Source organism: Hirundo rustica, chromosome 12 (genome assembly GCF_015227805.2).
Source record: "Hirundo rustica isolate bHirRus1 chromosome 12, bHirRus1.pri.v3, whole genome shotgun sequence".
NCBI lineage: Eukaryota > Metazoa > Chordata > Aves > Passeriformes > Hirundinidae > Hirundo > Hirundo rustica.
The window spans coordinates 8,882,861-8,901,979 of NC_053461.1; the positions used below are offsets into that span (position 1 = coordinate 8,882,861).

The 19,119-nt window shown below is 59.0% G+C and overlaps 1 protein-coding gene across 1 annotated transcript in view; it reads left to right on the top strand.

Annotated features, from left to right (window-relative positions):
- COL7A1 (collagen type VII alpha 1 chain) overlaps window positions 1–16,458 on the top strand; it is a 29,747-nt gene extending 13,289 nt beyond the window's left edge. Inside the window, 69 exon segments of the mRNA XM_058422259.1 lie at window positions 36–45; window positions 145–216; window positions 385–429; window positions 522–548; window positions 630–671; window positions 1,282–1,353; window positions 1,518–1,553; window positions 1,654–1,689; window positions 1,776–1,793; window positions 1,795–1,831; window positions 1,834–1,856; window positions 2,036–2,071; window positions 2,300–2,371; window positions 2,583–2,627; window positions 2,812–2,847; window positions 3,005–3,040; window positions 3,150–3,254; window positions 3,407–3,442; window positions 3,622–3,657; window positions 3,823–3,870; window positions 3,990–4,025; window positions 4,200–4,333; window positions 4,475–4,721; window positions 4,799–4,834; window positions 5,014–5,058; window positions 5,226–5,297; window positions 5,432–5,476; window positions 5,628–5,690; window positions 5,781–5,825; window positions 6,117–6,152; window positions 6,429–6,464; window positions 6,649–6,693; window positions 6,932–6,964; window positions 7,123–7,185; window positions 7,274–7,309; window positions 7,417–7,497; window positions 7,597–7,665; window positions 7,758–7,793; window positions 7,890–7,931; window positions 8,089–8,133; window positions 8,282–8,326; window positions 8,450–8,485; window positions 8,610–8,669; window positions 8,809–8,934; window positions 9,070–9,141; window positions 9,361–9,396; window positions 9,650–9,709; window positions 9,877–9,921; window positions 9,994–10,029; window positions 10,146–10,181; window positions 10,274–10,330; window positions 10,561–10,632; window positions 10,894–10,965; window positions 11,053–11,088; window positions 11,171–11,251; window positions 11,336–11,389; window positions 11,608–11,661; window positions 11,738–11,800; window positions 11,902–11,964; window positions 12,251–12,367; window positions 12,725–12,802; window positions 12,882–12,935; window positions 13,137–13,185; window positions 13,264–13,311; window positions 13,730–13,819; window positions 14,166–14,249; window positions 14,341–14,460; window positions 15,136–15,315; window positions 15,458–16,458. Coding sequence (XP_058278242.1) covers window positions 36–45; window positions 145–216; window positions 385–429; window positions 522–548; window positions 630–671; window positions 1,282–1,353; window positions 1,518–1,553; window positions 1,654–1,689; window positions 1,776–1,793; window positions 1,795–1,831; window positions 1,834–1,856; window positions 2,036–2,071; window positions 2,300–2,371; window positions 2,583–2,627; window positions 2,812–2,847; window positions 3,005–3,040; window positions 3,150–3,254; window positions 3,407–3,442; window positions 3,622–3,657; window positions 3,823–3,870; window positions 3,990–4,025; window positions 4,200–4,333; window positions 4,475–4,721; window positions 4,799–4,834; window positions 5,014–5,058; window positions 5,226–5,297; window positions 5,432–5,476; window positions 5,628–5,690; window positions 5,781–5,825; window positions 6,117–6,152; window positions 6,429–6,464; window positions 6,649–6,693; window positions 6,932–6,964; window positions 7,123–7,185; window positions 7,274–7,309; window positions 7,417–7,497; window positions 7,597–7,665; window positions 7,758–7,793; window positions 7,890–7,931; window positions 8,089–8,133; window positions 8,282–8,326; window positions 8,450–8,485; window positions 8,610–8,669; window positions 8,809–8,934; window positions 9,070–9,141; window positions 9,361–9,396; window positions 9,650–9,709; window positions 9,877–9,921; window positions 9,994–10,029; window positions 10,146–10,181; window positions 10,274–10,330; window positions 10,561–10,632; window positions 10,894–10,965; window positions 11,053–11,088; window positions 11,171–11,251; window positions 11,336–11,389; window positions 11,608–11,661; window positions 11,738–11,800; window positions 11,902–11,964; window positions 12,251–12,367; window positions 12,725–12,802; window positions 12,882–12,935; window positions 13,137–13,185; window positions 13,264–13,311; window positions 13,730–13,819; window positions 14,166–14,249; window positions 14,341–14,460; window positions 15,136–15,315; window positions 15,458–15,507 — 4,087 coding nt within the window. The 3' untranslated portion in view covers window positions 15,508–16,458.
- The last annotated feature ends 2,661 nt before the right edge of the window (window positions 16,459–19,119 follow it).

The window sequence follows — 19,119 nt, forward strand, 5'->3', positions numbered from 1 at the left end:
GGCGAAGCAGGTCCTGCCTGGCAAACCTGAGACAGGGGTCCCCGGGTTAAGTGCAGAGCTTCTGGGCACTTGGGGCACGAGAGAGGCCCATAGCCTCGGTGGTGCCTCCTGCTAATGTACATCTTCCCTGTTGCCTCCACCCAGGGCCTTCCTGGCTACCGTGGCCCCCCCGGAGAGAAGGGTGACTTGGGGGACCCAGGACCTGGAGGCAGGAATGTGAGCACCCCTTTGTATCTACCCATTGCTCCATGGACACCCACCAGCCCTCACACCTCATTGCCCCCACACCCACCCTTACCCCAGGGTACCCTCCATCCAACAGGACCCACATCCTACAGGTCCCCCCATTCCCTCCCCTTCTCACTCCATCCCTCTTTCCTGCAGGGCAGCCCTGGAGCACCAGGGAGCAAGGGTGATCGTGGGGACCCGGTGAGTGATGACAGGCCCCCACCATCAAGCCAGCAGTGCCCTCCCTGGGGCTGCACCAGCTCCCATAATCTGCTTCCTTCACCCTTTTTTCAGGGCCTCCTGGACCCCCAGGACGAACTGTAAGTTCTGCCTGCTTCTTTTTCCTGCCCATGGCTGGTCTCCAGCCCCATGTGCTCGAACAGCTCCTCTCTGCCCCACAGGTCGATGTTGGGCTCGGAGGAGTGGGAGGAAAGGGTGAGAAGGTAATGAATGAGTCCTTGGGTTGCTGGTGGTGGGATACCCTCTGCTGTCCTCTGGGCTCTGCCTGGCCACTGGGATCATTGCTCATCAAGCCCTCCCTGCCCAAAACAGCCTCTGCCATGTGCAGCTGATGTGCACCACTACTGAGAGGCACATGGTACTTGGGGGCATATGGGCTGACACTCATGCCCCGTGATGGGAGGAGGCCTTGTCAAAGGAACTGGTGTGCTCCTGGCTCCCCAGCCCCACACGGGTCCTGTGGCAGCACCCAGCACTCTGGGAGTTCTGCTTTTACAACCCAGCTTAGGCTCAGGACAGTTTTGGCCACAGGTTGTGCTCTGTGCTGGGTGGCATTGTGGTTCCCAACTGTGGCTGAGCTAGCTCCTGGCTCAGCAGTGCTGCTTGGTGCCTTTCTTCTGCAATCACACTCTGGCCCCCACTCCCCCAGTAAGAGCTGCATTGAGCCCAGCCACCTCTTTTTCAGCCTGTGCCTCCTATTTTGAGACCTTTCCTCTCATCCCACCCCTAAACCACACAGCACCAGCACTGTGTACTCTGGTGCAGGCTTGGTCCAGCACAGTACCCCCTGACCACTGTACCCTTCCCTGGCAGGGGGACCCAGGCAAGAATGGTGCGAAGGGTGCCCGGGGTGATGCCGGCTCACCTGGAGTGCCTGGAGAGAGGGTAGGTGCTGGGTCCCCTGGTGTGGAAAGGCACTGGGACAGCATGATGGGTGATGTTCTGCAGGAGAGCTGGGGGGTTCTGGTGTGCAGGGACTGCCTGCTGAGCACCCAGGATCCCCTCCTTTCCCCCCATGCCCTACTGCTGAGCATGTCTCTTTCTTGCAGGGTGTGGAGGGCCCCCGTGGCCCCCCTGGCACACAGGTAAGTGTCCCCTTTCCCATGGCGGTCTGAACGGGGGACCCATGCCCTGTGTATCTCCTGTTAATGGGAGACGGTGCTCACTTCTCTTCTGGCCCCATAGGGTGACCCTGGGGACCGAGGCCTGCCAGGAGAGAAGGTGAGGGGACTGGGGGCTGAGGGTTGTCCCCACAGCACTCCCATCCCACCCCAAAGCTCCAATTGTCTTGCCCTGCTCTCTTACAGGGGGACCGTGGCCCACCAGGGGTTGGATGGCCGCAATGGCCTGGAAGGCAAACCTGGGCCCCAGGGCCTGCTGGGCTGCGGGTTGAGTGTGGTCCAAGGTGGGGGGAATGTCTGTGCCTGGGTGCCAACCGGTAGGAGATGTGGGATAGAGGGATGATGGTGTGGGAGCAGCTGTCCCCCTGGATGCTCCAGGCTGTGGATGCTCTGGAGGGGGGGCCTTTAGTAGGATGGGAATGTCCTCACCTCCTCGTTGTCTGCAGGGGGATGCAGGAAAGCAAGGAGATCCTGGCCGGGATGTAAGTACCTCTGGAGAGGGCAGATTTAGGTTGTGTTCCTGCTGGTGCCATCAAACTTGCAAGGGACCAGTGTCCTGTCCCATGCTTCTTGATCCAGGGCAGTGCAGCAAGACCCTCCCCTGTCCCCAGAAGAGTGCTACTGCCAGTCACACTTCCTGCTCCCAGAGCTGGCTGTGGCAGATGGGTGCCCTGCTGCCTTGTGCTCACACCATCTCCCTTTCCCTACAGGGACTGCCTGGGCGGCATGGGGAGCAGGGACCACCTGGCCCGATGGGTCCCCTGGGACCACCCGGTGTGCCTGTAAGTGCCAGCTACCCTGCACCCTAGGGACACATCCTGTCCCATGCCCGCTGTGGATCCCAGCTGGATCTATCTGGCGGGGCTTGCCCTGTGCCCAGCTCCCCCTTCCATGCATCTTGATGCTCCAGTGCCGCCCAGGAACCCCTGGCTTTGGTGCCCCTGGCTGGTGGAGAGCCTGGGGGGCTCCCTCACTGCCTTTTTTTCCGCCCAGGGCAAACCCGGTGAGGATGGCAAACCTGGCCTGAACGGCAAGAATGTGAGTAGGGAGAAACAGGGCTTGACTTTGGGGCTCTCCCAGGATGCTGAGGGATAGTGAGCCCTGTAAAACATAAGGCAAGAGGAGGATGTGGCAAAGAATCCCCATGCTCTGGGCCGGCCTCTGGTTTGTACCCATGTTGAGATGGTTGAGTGGGGCACTGACAGGCAGCCTTTGTTCCCAGGGAGAAGATGGGACACCAGGAGAGGATGGGAGAAAGGTAAGGAGATGATCCACAGGTAGTTCCTGTGTGGTCCTTGCATGGCCCCCATGTGATCTCCACAAGCCCAGTATCTCCACCCTGCCTGGACCAGGAGAACCATTTTGGGGCATGTGGATGGGGCAGCATCCCTCCAACACCTTTCTCTCCTGATTAGGGAGACAAAGGTGATACAGGACTACCTGGGAGAGAGGTGAGTACTCCCCAAAGAGGAGTGTGTGATGTGGGGGTGCTGGGTACACGGCCCCATCAGGGGCAGACCTGGGTCCCAGATTCTGGGAGTAATGATGCTCTCTCGGCAGGGCCACAGTGGTGCCAAGGGTGAGCAGGGGGACAGAGGTGTGCCAGGCCCACTCGGCCCCCCTGGCCTCCCTGGTGTCCCAGGGCAGGTTGGCCCCCCAGGCCAGGTATGTAGTTCTCGACCCCATGGTGCCACTCAGCCCTAGACCCTGGAATCCAGACTGCTCTGAGGCAGGCAGGACCCCCATCCATGGCTCCCTCAGGGCACTGCCCTTTGTCCATGGGGGCTGGGTGCTATTGTCACTTCATTGTCTTCTAGGGCTCCCCAGGCCTCCGTGGGATGGCTGGACCAAAGGTAAGTGTGCACCTGCCTCCCAGTCCCCCAAGGCAAAGGTCGGGGGAAGGGACCACATGACAGAGGGAGTAAGTCCATGGCAGGAGTTCCCACCCCAAAGATGACAGGGCTGGACCCTAGTGCTGCAGTTGGTGCTGGGCAGCCTGACTGCTCCCCTTGATCCATTTGCTGTATTTCAGGGGGACCCAGGGGAGCCTGGACTGCGAGGGGAGCCGGTGAGTGCCCAGCACTGAGCCTGGCAAACTGCAAGCACCTCAATCACAGCCACAGCCACAGCCCACGCAGCACCAAAGTGTTAACTCTGAAACCTACTAAGGGTGAGCACTGCTCTTGCTGCACCTCTGTACATCTTCTGATTCCCTCTTTTACTGTAAACCTAGGGGCAACCTGGCAACCCTGGAGCACGTGGAGACCCTGGGACTACAGTGGTGAGTCCCTACCCTGACTTCCTGTGCTGGGACAGCAGCATCAGCCCTGGGGGACAGAGAACCGTCCACAGCCTCTATGATGGGAGCCTACTTTGTTTTTAATGTCTTTTTTATTGCAGAACATTGAACGTAGCCTGGAAGCGCTTGGCATCAAGGTATGTATTTCCTGACTTTCAGGCTGGGGCTTTTACTGCCACATGGCAGCAAGAAGAGAGCATGGGAGGTGGTGGGGAGATCTGAGCAATTTAGGATGGGTTAGCAGGACTGTGGGGTGCTGCTGCAGCTGGGTTCCACTTATGCCTGACTGGTGGCTCTCTCCTCCCTCCCAGGTTTCATCCCTGAAGGAGCTCACGGGTGCCTATGATGGGAGCTCAGACTCGTTTCTGCTGGTGTCTGAGCGGCTGCGGGGCCAGAAGGGCAGTCGGGGGGGATCCAGGAGAAAGGGGGCCCCCAGGCCGAGAGGGTGAGTGGAGCCAGGCTCGATGCCAAGCACCAACACTCTGCCCCACTCCTGCTTTCTGGGCTGGCTGCGGCTTCATGCAGCCGACTTGGCCCTGGGATGCTCAGGGAGGGTTCACAGCCCCCTCAGGGCTGGCTCTGGCAGTGCAGCTTATGTTTTGCAGGGCTCCTTAGGCTTCCCTGGCGAGCGAGGACCCAAAGGTGACAAGGGCGACCCAGGTACCCCTGGCCCCCAGGGCCCCATGGGCCGGGCCATGGGTGAGCGGGGTCCCGAGGGCCCGCCTGGGCAGCCAGGAGAGCCTGGCAAGCCAGGCATTCCAGGGGTGCCGGGCCGGGCTGGGGAGCTGGGGGAATCCGGGAGGTCCGGCGAGAAAGGTGAGTGTGTTGTGGAGGTGTGAGGTGAAGTCTGGGGGACCTAGTCTAGGGTCCTGGGGATAGCTCCATGACAGCCACCATGGTGTTTTCACAGGGTGACCGCGGTGAGAAGGGTGACCGAGGTGAGCAGGTGAGCTGGGATAGAGACATGGTGCCTTCCATCCCCTCTTGTGTTGTGCCCCTCTTGAGGGGATGCAGGACTCTCTGTGGGGCAGGCAGATGCCCTGTGGAGGCCAGGAGTTGCTGTATTGGGAAGGCTCTGCTTTCCCATGCCCTTTGACGCTCAGCCTATTTCTCTACCCTTCTCAGGGAAGGGATGGCTTGCCTGGACCCCCAGGGCCCCCAGGGCCCAAGGTAGGTGGTGGCTGTCGCTGGGGACCATCATCAAGGTGCCAGCCTGCCCCTTTGGGGGTGAATGGCCACATCCAGTCCCTTGGCAGAGGGGCCTGGGGAGGGCTTTGCCCCTAGGGGTCCTTCCTGAGGTCCTCTGGGTGCTGGCCGTGACTGTGCTATGCCCACAGGTGGACGTGGTGGAGGGCAGCCTGATGGGACTCCCAGGCGAACGTGGCCCCTTTGGACCCAAAGGATCGAAGGTGTGTGGCTGGTCTGAAAGGAGAAGGGCAGCTGAGACAACCAAGCTGGGGAAACATCAAGAGCTGGGGCTGAGGATGGTGGTGGGGCAGAGGGGTGGCAAGGGCTGATGGCATCTCTCTTCTCCTCAACACAGGGTGAGCCAGGAGCTGAGGGTGAGCGGGGACCCAAAGGAGATAAGGTCTGAGGTTATAAGTCTCCAATGTCAAAAGGGAGCAAAGCCCTGGGTGAGGGCACTGCTGGGCACACCCCTCTTTGGGTGTCAGCAGGCCCTGGGAGGTCATGGGAAGGTCCCTGCCTATTCTGTGACCCTGTGCCTGTCCCTACTGCAGGGTGAAGCTGGCTTGAGGGGTGACCGAGGGGAGCCTGGTGAGAAGGGCAGGGATGGTGCCCAGGTGAGTACCACACTGTTCTCCTGCCTGATGCTGACCCCAGACCCCTGCCTGCCAACTGACCCACATTCCTGTCTCCGTCCTTTGCTCCAGGGTCTCCCGGGTGAGAGAGGACTGGCAGGCCCTGAGGGGAAGCCGGTGAGTGACATGGTGGAGAGATGCAGGGTGGGATTGGGGGAGGTCCTGTGGTCTCACACCAGCCACCACCAGCACCAGCAGGAGCATTTATGCCTCATTCACCTCCTTCTACCCCATAATCCCATGGAGAGCCTGCAGAGCTTTAAGGGCCCTCTCCCTATTTCTACCCCTCCTAAGTGTCCTAGCTGGGTACCACACACTGGGAATGGGGAACATCCTTGGGGGGAGGCAGGGCTGTGTGGAGGTGGTGGGTTTCTGTTTGTCCACTGACTCTGATGTGGTTCTTTGTAGGGCTTGCCAGGCTTTCCTGGCGTGCTGGGACGCCCGGTAGGTGTCTGTGTGTCCCCCAGTGTCCCTCTGCCCCACCACATCAGCACACAGCTGGGGGCTCCTGGCTGTGAATACTTGGTGAAGCCATGGGTGTCACCCTGCTGGGGCTGGGTCCTTGTCCCCCTGCATCTTAGCAGGGCCTGTCCAGGCTTTTCTTACTTGGTGTTTAGAAGAGCCACTGGCACTGTCTGGATCTGCTTTCCCTGGGGACACCCCCTGCTCCCACTGGGGAAAACCCACTTCTGCAGTGATCCCATTTCTTCCTCCCTTCAGGGCAATCAGGGAGACCCAGGACCCCCAGGACCTCAGGTAAGGGGCCACCTTGCACCATGTACAGGGGAGTGTCATGCAAGAGCAATGTCAGCCAGGGTGGGCATTCCCCAAGGGAGCGAAGGTGGGGTGGCAGTGCTGGGACTGAGTGGTCCTGCTGCCCCCTCCCTGTCCTGTGCCACCAGCAAGCACCATCCCAATAATTTCCCCTTGTCCCCTGCAGGGCAGCACTGGCCCACCAGGGACCCAGGGCCCAGCTGGTGCCAAGGTAAGGCAGCAGCATTAGCATCTGCATCGGCATTGCCATGTCCAGCCTGGCAGAGGGAAAATGGTGCATTGCCAGATTTAAGGACTGGAGGGAGGACCACATTTCAGGAAGTTTTGGGCTGGAGGGAGGGACATTTGGGCTGGACTCCCTCCTGGATCCAGGTATGAAGATCTGCCTGTGACCAAAGTAGCTGGTTGGTTGGGGTGGTCAGGCTGATGCAGGCTGATGTTCTTCACAGGGTGATCCAGGGGAACCTGGCTCCAGCATCCGTGTGAGTACTCATACCCTCCCTGCCAGTACCCACCTGGCTGCCCCAAACCATCCAGCCTCCCCAAAATCAGCCAGTCCCACCCCAACACACCTTCTCACAGGGGCAGCCAAAGTTCTGGCTGTGCCATCCCCTCTCTGATGTGGCTGTTTCCATTGTAGGGCTTGCCTGGCCCCCAGGGCAACATGGGCCTGCCAGGACCCCTTGGCCCCCCTGGCCCAGGGGTAGGTATTTGCAACACCCTAAAATGGCCCTTTGGCTGCTCCTTGTGCCTGGGATGCTGCTTGATTTCTGCTCATGTCTCTGTTGCAGGGCCCACCGGGTGTCCCTGGGCTGCCGGGACAAGTGGTGAGTGTCTTGCCCCCCAGAACTAGCAGCCATCAGTGTGGGTGCTTGGGGCTGTCTGAGGGGACTGTAGGACCCCCACACCCCACCCCTACTCTTACTGCCTGCAGGGGGAGAGCGGGAAGCCGGGTGTGCCAGGCAGGGATGGTGTGCCAGGGAAGGACGGTCAGGCAGGAATGCCTGGGAAGATGGTACGTTGATGCTTACCCTGCCCCATCCCAGGGGGACCCCCACTCAGCACAGCCTGCGTTGTTTGCAGCTAAGGCTAAGGGCTGTACCACTTGTGCCAGGGCTTACCGGGACCTTTGGGGCCTGCTGGTCCCAAGGGAGAGCGAGGGGATGCTGGAGCTCCAGGGCAGGTGAGTGCAGAGCTGCCTTGTCCAGTGTTCCTGGCCAGGATGAGGGGGATGGTGCAGCCCTGCTCATCTGCCCACTCTGTCCTCTGCCCCAGGCCATTGCTGGCCCCCCTGGAGCCAAGGGAGAGAAGGTAAGGAGCCAGGGTGTGAGGGCTGGGGTGGGCAAGGGTCTTCTGGACACTGGCATCCACAGTGGACACATCTGAGCACCTGTGTGTCCCCTGCAGGGTGAGCCGGTGCTGCTGGAGGGTGTGCTGCTGGGAAAGCCTGTAAGTCATCCCGTAAACCTTGACATTCCCACTGCCCTCATCTCCCCTCATTAACCTTTCCCTACCATTAACCTCATCTTATCCCATCACCCTTGACTTCTGAGCGGCAAGCCAGCCCTGTGGTTGCCCTCTCCCCTAACACTGCGGGTCCTGACAGGGCTCCAAGGGTGACCGAGGCTTGCCAGGCCCCAAGGGTGAGAAGGTAAGTGTTGCCCTGGGGATAGGTTGGGTGGGGGTTTTGTGGTCCCTAGTTCCCTTGCTGTTTGGCCACAGTGTGGGGATTCAGCTGCAGCTGCTTCCCCAGTTCATAATCCCAACACATCTGCTTTTTCCTTATTTTTCCCTGCCAGGGGGAGCCAGGAAGGTTTGGAGAGCCAGGAGATCCTGGGGAAGATGTGAGTAGGAGGCATATGGGGGTGGTGAGTGGATACTGGGGACAGTGGATGCTGGTGGGGGCTGGGATCTATGCCCCTGCCCCCTACCGCCCAGGTCTTCGTGGGGGCTTGGTGTCTTCACAGGGAGCCAAGGGATCCTCTGGAGCCAAAGGGGAGAAGGTACGTGTCCCCTGCCCCTGGGGGGATCCCTCACCCTGGGGGATGCTCTGGATTGCATGGTGACCCTGGCACCCCTGTGCCCACCAGCCAGGTGATGTGCCCCATACTCTCTGCCACCTTGCAGGGATCACTGGGTGTCGGTGCACGGGGACCACCAGGACAGGATGGGCCTCCAGGTTTGAAGGTAACTCCTGTCCCTATGTCACCCTGGCTCTGATCATGTTCCTAATGTCCCAGTGATGCTCTAGCTTGGATGGCTGAGGGAAAAACACACTCCTGAGGAGATGTTTTTGTGGGCCTCATCTTTTACTTCCCTACTTCAGGGTGATACTGGCTTGCCAGGATTACCAGGACCCCCAGGCTTAGCAGGGATTGCTGGGATGCCAGGACAGCCAGGCCTGAGAGGGGACAATGGACCACCTGGCCCTCCAGGTCCCCCAGGAGAGAGGGTAAAGCCTACAACCAGAACGTGGCATCACTGGTCCTGGAAACCCTGGACCCTTGTGCAGTGTCATTGACATCCCTGCAAGCCTCATTGCTTCCCAGCCACAGCCCCTGGGCATTCCCTGCTTTTTCTCTGCCAGGGTTTGATCGGCTTTCCAGGCAGGGATGGCACTACTGGACCACCGGGACCTGTAGGGCCCCCAGGGCCAGCTGTGAGTATGGTGCCACAATATTCCTGGGGCTGTAGGCTCTGCCCTGCCTTCCCCGCTGTCTCAGACAGCCTGACAGGGACCCAGCCGGCACCTCCCTGGCCGCTGAGGCAGGGTGTTGCTGCAGTGTCCAGTACCGAAGTGGGACTCTCAGTGATGTTTTGCAGGGTGTCTGGCATTGCTTTCCTCCCGTGGCTTGCTCACCTTTCTGCTTTCTTTTAGGGTATACAAGGGGCCCCTGGCCTGAAGGGTGACAAGGTAGGACCAGGGGTAGCCCTATAACATGAGAGGTGGGAGGCTGCTTCTCTTGTGGAGTGTCCCTGCAGCCACGTCACCCCTGAGGGTGCTGAGCCTACTCTGGATGGTGGCACATGGGAGCCTCCAATGTGCCAGGCACCCAGAGAAGTGGTGGGAACTGTGGGGTGTCCCCTAGCAAGGGAGAGTATCTGGCAGGACTGGGAGGAGCTGTGAGCAGTGAGGATGGGGATGAGTTCTTGCCTTCCTCTGGCAGGGCGCTCTTGGGGCAGGGCTGCCAGGAGCTAGAGGTGAACGTGGTGACCCAGGACCACGGGTAGGTACTGCCACAGTGCCCACCATGTCCCCACAACTAGGGACAGGCAGGCTCATGGTGCCAGCCCTGACAGGTCTCTGAGCCAGAGCTGCAGCTGTCCCTGGGGTGGGGTGATGCTGAGGTGCCCCCAAACTAAACCCCCATCTCACATCCCTTCCTTCTTACAGGGTGAAGATGGGCGCCCAGGGCCAGAAGGAGATCGTGGGCCAGCAGTAAGTGCCCCCCTTCCTCAGCTGCACCTGATCCAGGCCTCTTCCTGACCATACCTCTCTTCTCCCACACAGGGCTTGCCTGGGAGCCGAGGGGAGCGTGGGGACAAGGTAAGGGACTCTGTGGGCTGAAGAACTAGGGGAAGAATGATACACCTCCAGGTATTGGGGTGCCCAGGGAGGTGCTCCCTGCTGTGCATCTTTGCAGCATCTCACCTTCCTCACAGGGAGACCTTGGGGCCCCAGGACCCAAAGGAGACAAGGTGAGCCCTTGGAGCAGGGGGCAATGGGAAGGCAGGCAGCAGCCCTGGCCCCCCTTCTCACCCTCACCTCTCTCTCTGCTTTGCACATACAGGGTGATACTGTGGTTGTGGAGGGGCCAGCTGGAGCACGGGGCAGCAAGGGCGAGCCGGTAAGAGCTGTCCCTATCCTCCCTCTCCCCATCCTTCCTGTCCCTCTGGGAAGGGCTGGAGGAGCTTTTCCCTGATGAGGGACCCTCCCTTGCAGAGCATATTATCCCCTCTCCTTCAGCCACCCTACAGCCCCCCACATTCCTGCCCCCTCGGGAGTCTGTCCTTCCCACCCTGATGTGCGTCTGAGCACCTCATTCCCTGACCCCTCCCTGTGTTTCCTCCTTTGCAGGGAGAGCGTGGCCTGAAGGGCACAGAAGGGGACAAAGGGAACAAGGGGGAGCAAGGCATGCTCGGAGAGAAGGTACAGGGCTGAAGGGAACTTGTGCAGGGGTGGGACCTGCTGGGTTGGGGATCATGGAGGGCTGTTGGCAGGGCAATGGGCAGAGGAAGCAGGGCATGATAGCATCCCTGTGCCCTGTGTGCTGGTGCTAGTAGGCACCAGGGACATGGTGCAAGAGGAGCTGCCATACTTGGCCTTGGAGGTGATCATGGCTGTGCTGTGGCCATGCAGTGGCTAGAGCTCTCCCTCCAGCCCTGTGCTGATCTGGGTTTCTGCTTGCAGGGCATAAGGGGTGAACAAGGAGAGAAGGGGTCCATGGGCTTCCCTGGGGCACGCGGCCCTAGCGGGCAGAAGGTATGAAACTGGGCAGCCCCTCTGCTGGCGAGTGCTGGTGGCATCATCCCCCTCACCTGCCCTGACTGATGCCTTTGCCTTCCCCAGGGAGAGGCTGGAGCACCAGGAGAGCCTGGTGAGCCAGTGAGTAGTTGTATCTTTGTGCCTCTGCAACCCCACTGCAGGGAAGGAGCAGAGCCTTGTCATGCTGTGTGGTCTCTCACAGGGTCAGCCTGGCCGTGATGGGATCCCTGGGGCCCGGGGAGAGAAGGGGGACATGGGACCCCTGGGCATGCGTGGCCTCAAGGTGGGTTGGCTTCTCTGGCTGCCAGTGTTCTCCTGGCCAGGACTAGTGCTGGCTTGGCATGTCTCTGACCTCCCATCCTTGCAGGGTGACCGGGGCATGAAAGGTGCCTGTGGCCTCAATGGGGGCAAGGGCGAGAAGGTAAGTGGGTGCCTGTAGGGTGCTGCAGGAGCCTGGATGTTGCCTGGAGGCTATAGCCCTTTGGATCCCCTCCATCAGCCAGAGAGAGTGGGGAAATGGCTGAGGCCAGACCTTGACCCCATGACAGGGTCATGGGGTCCCCTCCTCTGCCTGTGGCTCTGGGGTGAGCACTGAGGGGTGAAGGACTGACTGCCCTTTCTCTCTCCTGCCTGCTGTAGGGAGAGCCAGGGATCCCAGGGCGCTCAGGACTGTCAGGGAGGAAAGGCGAGCCGGTAAGCACCACACTGACACCAGGATGGGACAGGAACACATGGCTGGTGGCTGATGGACATCTGCTCTGTCCCCCAGGGAGATCTGGGTCTGTCAGGACCACCAGGCATTCCTGGAAAGGAAGGGCTTATGGGACCCAAGGTAGGTTAGAGCACTGCTCTAAAAGCTGTGCTGGCATTTCATCCTCTTGCTGCCTGCCCCGGACTGTCCGTCCCCTGCTGCCTATCCCTTCCTCTTTCCAGGGTGACCGAGGATTTGATGGGCAACAGGGAGCCAAAGGAGACCAGGGGGAGAAAGGAGACCGGGTGAGCAGGCTGGAAATGGATGGGGTGCATTGCACCACATTGCTTGTACCAGGATACAGCCTTGGTTGGAAGTGTACCAGAGCCTGATGCTCCCAGAAGAGTCATTCAGCACTGCTCTAAATTATGTCACTAAACAATGAATGACAACAATTCCCTGCTCTTCATTAGAAGGCACCAGTGCTGGTTCTTCAGGGATGCCCAGCTGTGGGGTCAAAGGATGTCCATGGCATCTGCTCTGATGCTGGGGACTCTGACACCCCTGGCCTCACCCTTTGCTCTCCTTCAGGGTGCCCCGGGTGTTATGGGTGGCCCTGGTCCCCGGGGCAGTGATGGTGCTCCTGGCCCACCTGGGCCCTCAGGGAGCATTGGCCCACGAGGTCCTGAGGGCATGCAGGGCCAGAAGGTAAGTCCTCACCACAGGTGACTGGTCCCCCTGTGGGGCTCTGAGGATGGGAGGACCCAGTCCCCTTAGTGGGTGAGGGGTGGGTGGCATCTGGAGTCATGTCCCAACTCTGTCCTTACCTGCCAGCTCACTGGCTTTGGGTTCCTCCCTTGTTTCCCCCTGCCCAGGGGATGGAGTCTGAGGGGAGGAGTCTGGAACCCTGCTTGTCCTTGACTTGAGCTGGACCCATTCCAAACCCACCTGCACTGGCATGCCTGGTGTGCAGGCATAGGGAAAGCAGCATATCCATGGTGCTGGGGAGAGCAGAGAGAGACTCCAGCACCCACCAGACAGATCCTGAACACATGTCCTTTGCAGGGGGAGAGAGGCCCCCCTGGACAGTCAATGCCAGGTGCACGTGGTGTGCCTGGCATCCCCGGTGAGAGAGGAGAGCAGGTAAGTGTGCAGGTGCCTGGCCCTACCTGGATGAGCTCCAGCCAGGGCTACCTTCTCACCTCCTTTCTGCTGTCCCCAGGGCAGTCCTGGCACCCATGGGCTCCGTGGGGAGAAGGGGGAGCCAGGCATGACGGTAAGGAGCCGTAAGGGAGCCAGCATAGGCTTGTGGTACTCTGGTCACTGGGCTGGGAAGGCATGCGGGATCTGTAACACTGCCACTGATACAGAGCCTGCTCTCATCTCTGGGCTCTGCTAGACCCTGGAAAAGGGTTTTTCATCCTCTTTAATTGCACTATCCCCTATTACTACCTTTGCCCCTTTGTGTGCTTGGCAGGAGGAGGAGATCCGTGGCTTTGTCAGGCAGGAGATGAGCCAACACTGTGGTGAGCATCCCCCACTGCTGTCCTGGGGCTGGGAGTCTGGACCTGCTGCCCCTGACCTCCACCCTGTCTCTCCCACAGCCTGTGGTGGTGACTTTCCACACTACCAGGATTCACGTGATCACTCAGGTTGCAGCTCTTCTTTCCTATCCCCCTGCCCCATATGTGTGGCACCAAAGGGGCCCTGGCACCCAGGTGTGCCACTGGTTTTGGGGAGCTGGAGGTGGTTGGCACCCTCCACAACCCCTTCAGTCAGGGTAGAACCCTGCACAGGGAGAAAGGATGGTGTGTGGCAGAAGTGATGGTACAACAAGGATCCTCAGGGGCAGCTGGCTCGGGGCGGTGCCAATGGGGTCTGGGTGCTGCAAGAGTCTATCTAGCTGAAGGGATCACAGGAACTGCACCCCATCTGTTCTTGGATGTCAGAACTGGGGCAGGGATCTTGCAGGGATTAGCAGTGCTGGAGGGAATGTTAGGCTGGAGGAGTGGGATTGGAGGGATGGAGGCAAGGGGTGAGCTGGGATGAGGTGGATACTTTCTCTCCAAGGAGGCTGGGGGGCTCAGGCCAGGAGCAGCTTCCACTCTGCCCAGGGAGTCGGAAGAATCGTCCGCCAAGAGAGAGAGCATGACCAAACAGGTGATGGAGAGTCTCGAAGACCTATGAGATCTGGTGACATGGGCATATGTGCCTCCCTGTGCCCTCCCCTGTCCCTGTCCTGCTGGGCTCCAAGTGGGTGCTGTCTCTCTGGGCTTCCCCAGCCCGTCCCTACTCTAGAAGTCCCCATGGCAGCCCTGGTCTGTGGTGCAGAGAGAGGAGCGGGTATCTCCAGGTCCACCATCCCTGTCCATGTACCCCATCAAGCTGTAACAGGGTTGGGACAGTGCTGGACTGGCCCAAAAAGGGGTGGCTTTCCCTTGGGAAATAAGGGGAAAGTACCCCAGACTCCTTTGTCTCTTCCCTGATGCCTGTGTCCCCTTGACAGGGTCCTTCTCCCCTCAGCCGTTCCCTCCTGGCAGCACTCACATAGTCCCTGTGCTCAAGCTGTCACACACTGAGGAGGATGAGGGTGTGTCATCCCTGTGCTTTTAGTACTTGCTTCCCTTTTTGTGTGCTCCATGTGTGTAGTGAGGACTGCTTATGCGTGATGCTTCTCCCAGGCCAGGACAGGCAGATCATGCTCGACAATGATGACCTGGAGTATGACAGCATGGATGGAGAGGAGGAGGATTATGATGCAGTCCCAGAGGTGGACAGCCTGGAGCAGCCCACAGTGGATGGTGAGCTTCCCTGCACTCACCTGGCACTGAGAACTAAGCTACTGGGGAAAACCATGGAGGTGCCCCAGTTTTTGCTGGGGTGATGTCTTCACATCCAGACAGGCAGTGGTCCCTGTGCCATCTGTCTGGGGGGATTTGGAATTTCCTGCCCCTCTCGCTGGTATTTGGGAGGGCTGCACCTTCTCTATCACTCTGCTGCCCACACCATGCAGCTTGTGCTCTATCCCCCTCACTGAATCCATCACCAGCAGTGATGGGTGGTGTGCTGGGCTGGTGGGACCTGCTGCCCTGGCAGGTTTCCTGGGCTCTGGTCATGAGCCACAGGATGGATCCCAAAGGCCCCAGGAGATCAGGGAAGCCCTGATGGCAGCAGCCTTTGGAGAGTTCCTCTATAACCCTTTCAAAGGGTGCTGTGGCCATCATGTCCCTACGCCACCTACCTCCCAACTCTTCGCTGGGAGCTGTCCTGGGAGACAGCTTGCCCAGAGTGGTGTCTCCTGCCCTCAACTCCAGCGCCTGGGCAGAACACAGAGATGTCTCCTCCAGCCAAACCCTTCTCATGCTCAGCCTTCCCCTTCTGGGGTTTCCCGTCCTCTGCCAAGTGGGTCTGGCAACCTCCATCACCAGTGTGTTGCCAGCCCCTGCCTGCCCTCACCAGCAGCATTTGCCCCACAGCTGAGCCCTGCAGGCTGCCGCTGGATGAGGGGGACTGCCAGCGCTACACCCTGCGGTGGTACTACAACCAAAGAGTCACCGAGTGCCGGCCCTTTGTCTATAGTGGTTGCCAGGGCAACCTCAACCGATTCGACAGCAAGGAGGAGTGTGAGCTGCACTGTAGGCGGCACCCAGGGGCAGGTAGGCAGAACTTGGCACAGCTACTGGCACTAGCAGGTCCAGCAGCATCTCCACCTTGTGCCATAGGCTCAGCAATGCGGAGCTGGGGGGACAGTGCTGGTCCCCTACCTCAGCTCTGACAGCTCCTTGCTTCTCTCCACAGATTCCCATGGCAGTGCCGGCAGCAAGGTGGGAGGGCAGCCAAAGATGTAGGTGCAGGCAGTGTATTGGCAGGCAGGGCTGCCTGGAAGTAGGGCCCAGCTGCCACCCTGGCCAGGGCTGGGTTGCCCATGGTGGCAGTGCCCATGTACCCACTAGCCCCAGCAGGAACCTGGTGCTATTTCTAACCTGTCTTTATGCTGCTCATGGGTTTTCATTTCATATCAATATATTGTCATTAAGGTGAAATTTATATCACATGGGAAACTGCCTCCCACCAAGGCTCTGAAACCCCCTTTCCCACTGGGCTGTTCTCAGTTTGATTTTTAAATTATTTGTTGCCAACAGAATGGTTCTTAGCCCTATTCCCTCTCTCTGGAAGCAGAGCTGGGACTTGGCACAGTTGGGCTCCCTACCATCCCATAATACCCTTGTACCCTTTCCTGCCCCACACAGACCCCCAAACACCTTCTCTTGCTCCCCACTCTCTGCTGGGAGAGCTGCCCACATCCTTGTGCCTCCCTGCACAACATCTGTCACCCCCACCCTGCAATAAGCTTCATCTGAATAAATTTCACCTTAACCTCAACTACGGCCCAGTTCCCCTTTTGTGGCTGCTGTGGTTTGGCAATGACCTGTGGGGAGACTGGAGGCTTTTGCCATGTGCTACCCTCCAGATCACATGCCTGCCAGCAGCACACATGTCTTTAATCCGGGGGATCTCACCTGCATCCCCAGCTTGTCAGGGAAACCCTGAGGATGGTGCTATGTTAGAAGAGGTTCCTGCTTGCCCATGCTTCTCTCAAAGGCTTTTTGAAAGTGAGGTTGGCTGCCAGGGTCACAGCCCCTGCTTGCCCCCATCCCCAAGGCTGAGTAGAGACATGCCCTTCACTGCCCCAGAGCCCCAGGTGCAGCTGGGTGAGCTTTGTGGCCCCCACACTTACTGCTGTTCTCTCTGTATATCTATATACACCAAAAGTATATGTGTACCAATGCAGTGTATTAAAGCTGTGCTCACATGGAGATGTCCTACTTCTTGGCACATTGCTGGAGATGTCTGTGAGTTTGGGGACAGCTCTTGACTCAGACATGCTCCCTGTCCACCCCAGCTGGGCTGCCCTTTCCAGCTGCCCACTGCTGGAAGTGCTGGCTGGGGTTCCTCACCCCTTCCACGGAGCCCAGTACCCCATCCCTGTGCCCAGCACGTGCCCAGCTGATGCAAGCCAGGCCATGACCCCCTGTCCAGGCCCTGACATGTCAACACATGAGTCTGTGGTGCTGCATGATGTACTGTGTGAATCAGTGCTGTCAGCTAATTTTGGCTACTGGGTGTGAGTTCCTGGCTGTCCCTGGGAGAAGGAACAGAGTTGGCATTATTTCCATTCCCTGCCATCCTGGGGAGGCAGGGACACAGTCCCCTGGTGACTCAGTCACCCACTGATCAGACTACAGAGGTGGGCAGACCCCCAGTGGTCTGGACCCTGGGCACCCCGACTCCTGGCCCTGGCCCTGGCCAGCCTGTGGGGCTGAGCACCTACAACTCACCTCATGCAGGTGCCCAAGAGCCTTGGGATGCTCCCACAGTCCCTAAGGGGGGAATTTTGGAGCAAAACCCTTACATACAAGGCTCCTTATATATGGGGCTCCCGCAGCAATGCCTATAGGCTACTACCCACCTTGGGCGGCTGGCAGAGGGGCCAGGCTGGACTGATACAGGTGCCTGCACACCAGTGGTGTCCCAGCTGGAATGCATTAAGGTGAACTGCAAGCCACTGGTGTCCTGCAAACCAGTGGCCAAAGCAGCGCTTGGGTTTGGCACAGCAGTGAGGTGACATGTCTCTAGATATGTCCTCCTTGTGGCCAGAGAGTCTGTCAGGATACAGTTCCAAACTGTTACCGAGAGCTGTCTGGGGGTCTTTTGAGGCACAATGCCCAGAGGGTTGCCCATAATCCCTGGCTGGCAGCAATATGCGTGCTCTCTCCCTTCCTTAAGTGATTACCAAGCCTGACAGGAGCAGGGAAGCCTAATTAGACAGAGAAAAAATATGCAAGTAAAACATGAAACAATTACAACTGAGCTGTCCCAGGTTCCCAGAATCCCCTCCAAATGCAGCTGGTGGAGCTGCAAGGGGCACACACCCACCACATCCCGGGATGACCTCATCTGCTGTTAGGCAAAATGTATTAAAAACATTTCCACACACCACACCCCCCCATCCCCTTCCCCCATCACCATCAGCCCCTCTGCAGGTCAGAGGTGGAGCTGGGACAGGATAAGAGCCAGGGCTTGGCAGGGAGCAGAGCAAATCCCCAGCTTGTGGTCCCTGCACCCTGGGAGCACTGCCAGAAAATCAAGGAGATGAGGAACTGCTGCAAATGGTGAGACTGTGCCCTCAGTGGTGCTTTTCAGGGGCTTTTAGCTGGGAAATAGTTTGCAGAGAGTTAGATGCTTTTCATTCCTCACTTTGCAGCAAGTTAACCACCTCTGGCTGCCTACTCTGGTATTTTCCAAAGGATTTCACCCTGCTGGGTGGCTGATTTTGGGGAGAGGATTTGTGCAGCAGTGTCCCTGCACCTGCTCTGTCCCCCACCCTACATCCCCACACACTGACCTCCATCCTGTAGCACAGCATCCTGCAATCCCTGGAGCCCTCCCTGTGACCAGGGTGAGGGATGGGTGGAGAAAGTTGCTAAGGCTTGACACAACTCAGGACATGTGGTCAATCTCCTACCCTTGTCACCCCCTGCAATCAATATGCTGTGTATTTTAGTCCAAGTGGCTTGTGTCCCTCCTTGGTGGATGGCTTTTGCCCCAAAGAGCCCAGCAACACAGTGGGGAATAGCATCTGACAGGGAAGGTGTGGGAGAAAGAAAGCCTCACAGCCCACCCAGCCCTGAAACCCAGGCATTTCCCTGGCCAAAGGGCAGGAATGGGTTGGGGAGCAGCCACAGTACCCTGGTAGCCACCCTCCTGAGCAGGATTGTCTCCTTCCCTGGGTGACAAAGGGCTGAAGGGTGTGAAATTGAGGGCACAGCTAGCATCTGACCAGAGGCTGTGTGAAAGGACAAGGACACCCAGGGGATTTGCTTTCCATGTCCCCTTCAGCCTCCCCAAAACTCCCCACCTTGTTCAAGAGGGTTAAAATCATGGTGGAATAATGAAGGGTTCCTGAAAGGAGGGTGAAGCCCCACCAGCTGGTGCAGGGAGTGGAGGTGACGCCCTGGTGCGGACGTGTCCTGCCTGAGGGGCTATGAGGCCATGACAGGGTGATGGGGGTGACGCTCAGCGCCAGCCACGTGCTCCCCACAGGCACTCCCGGCGATGCTGTGAGGCAGGATGCTGCTCACCTTCCTGTTGGTCCGCGGGGCACCAACAAGAGCCTGGAAGGGACCGAGCCATGAGTGGCTCCTGCCAGCTCCCCCAGCTGTGGATGGAGGGAAGCTGATGAGGCAGGAAACCACCAGCAATAACAAGATGCTGCCATGCCTCTCCAAAATGAGGAGGGCTGACAATGGCTCTGGGGCAGGGTCTCATCTGGACAAAGTCATCCTGCCATTGCTAGAGGGATCAGAAAGACAAGCACTGCTATGGCCGATGAGCCCAACCACCAAGAGAGCTGCTCCCAGGAAAAAGGGGAGGAATGTGTCCCTGTCTCTCAATACTCA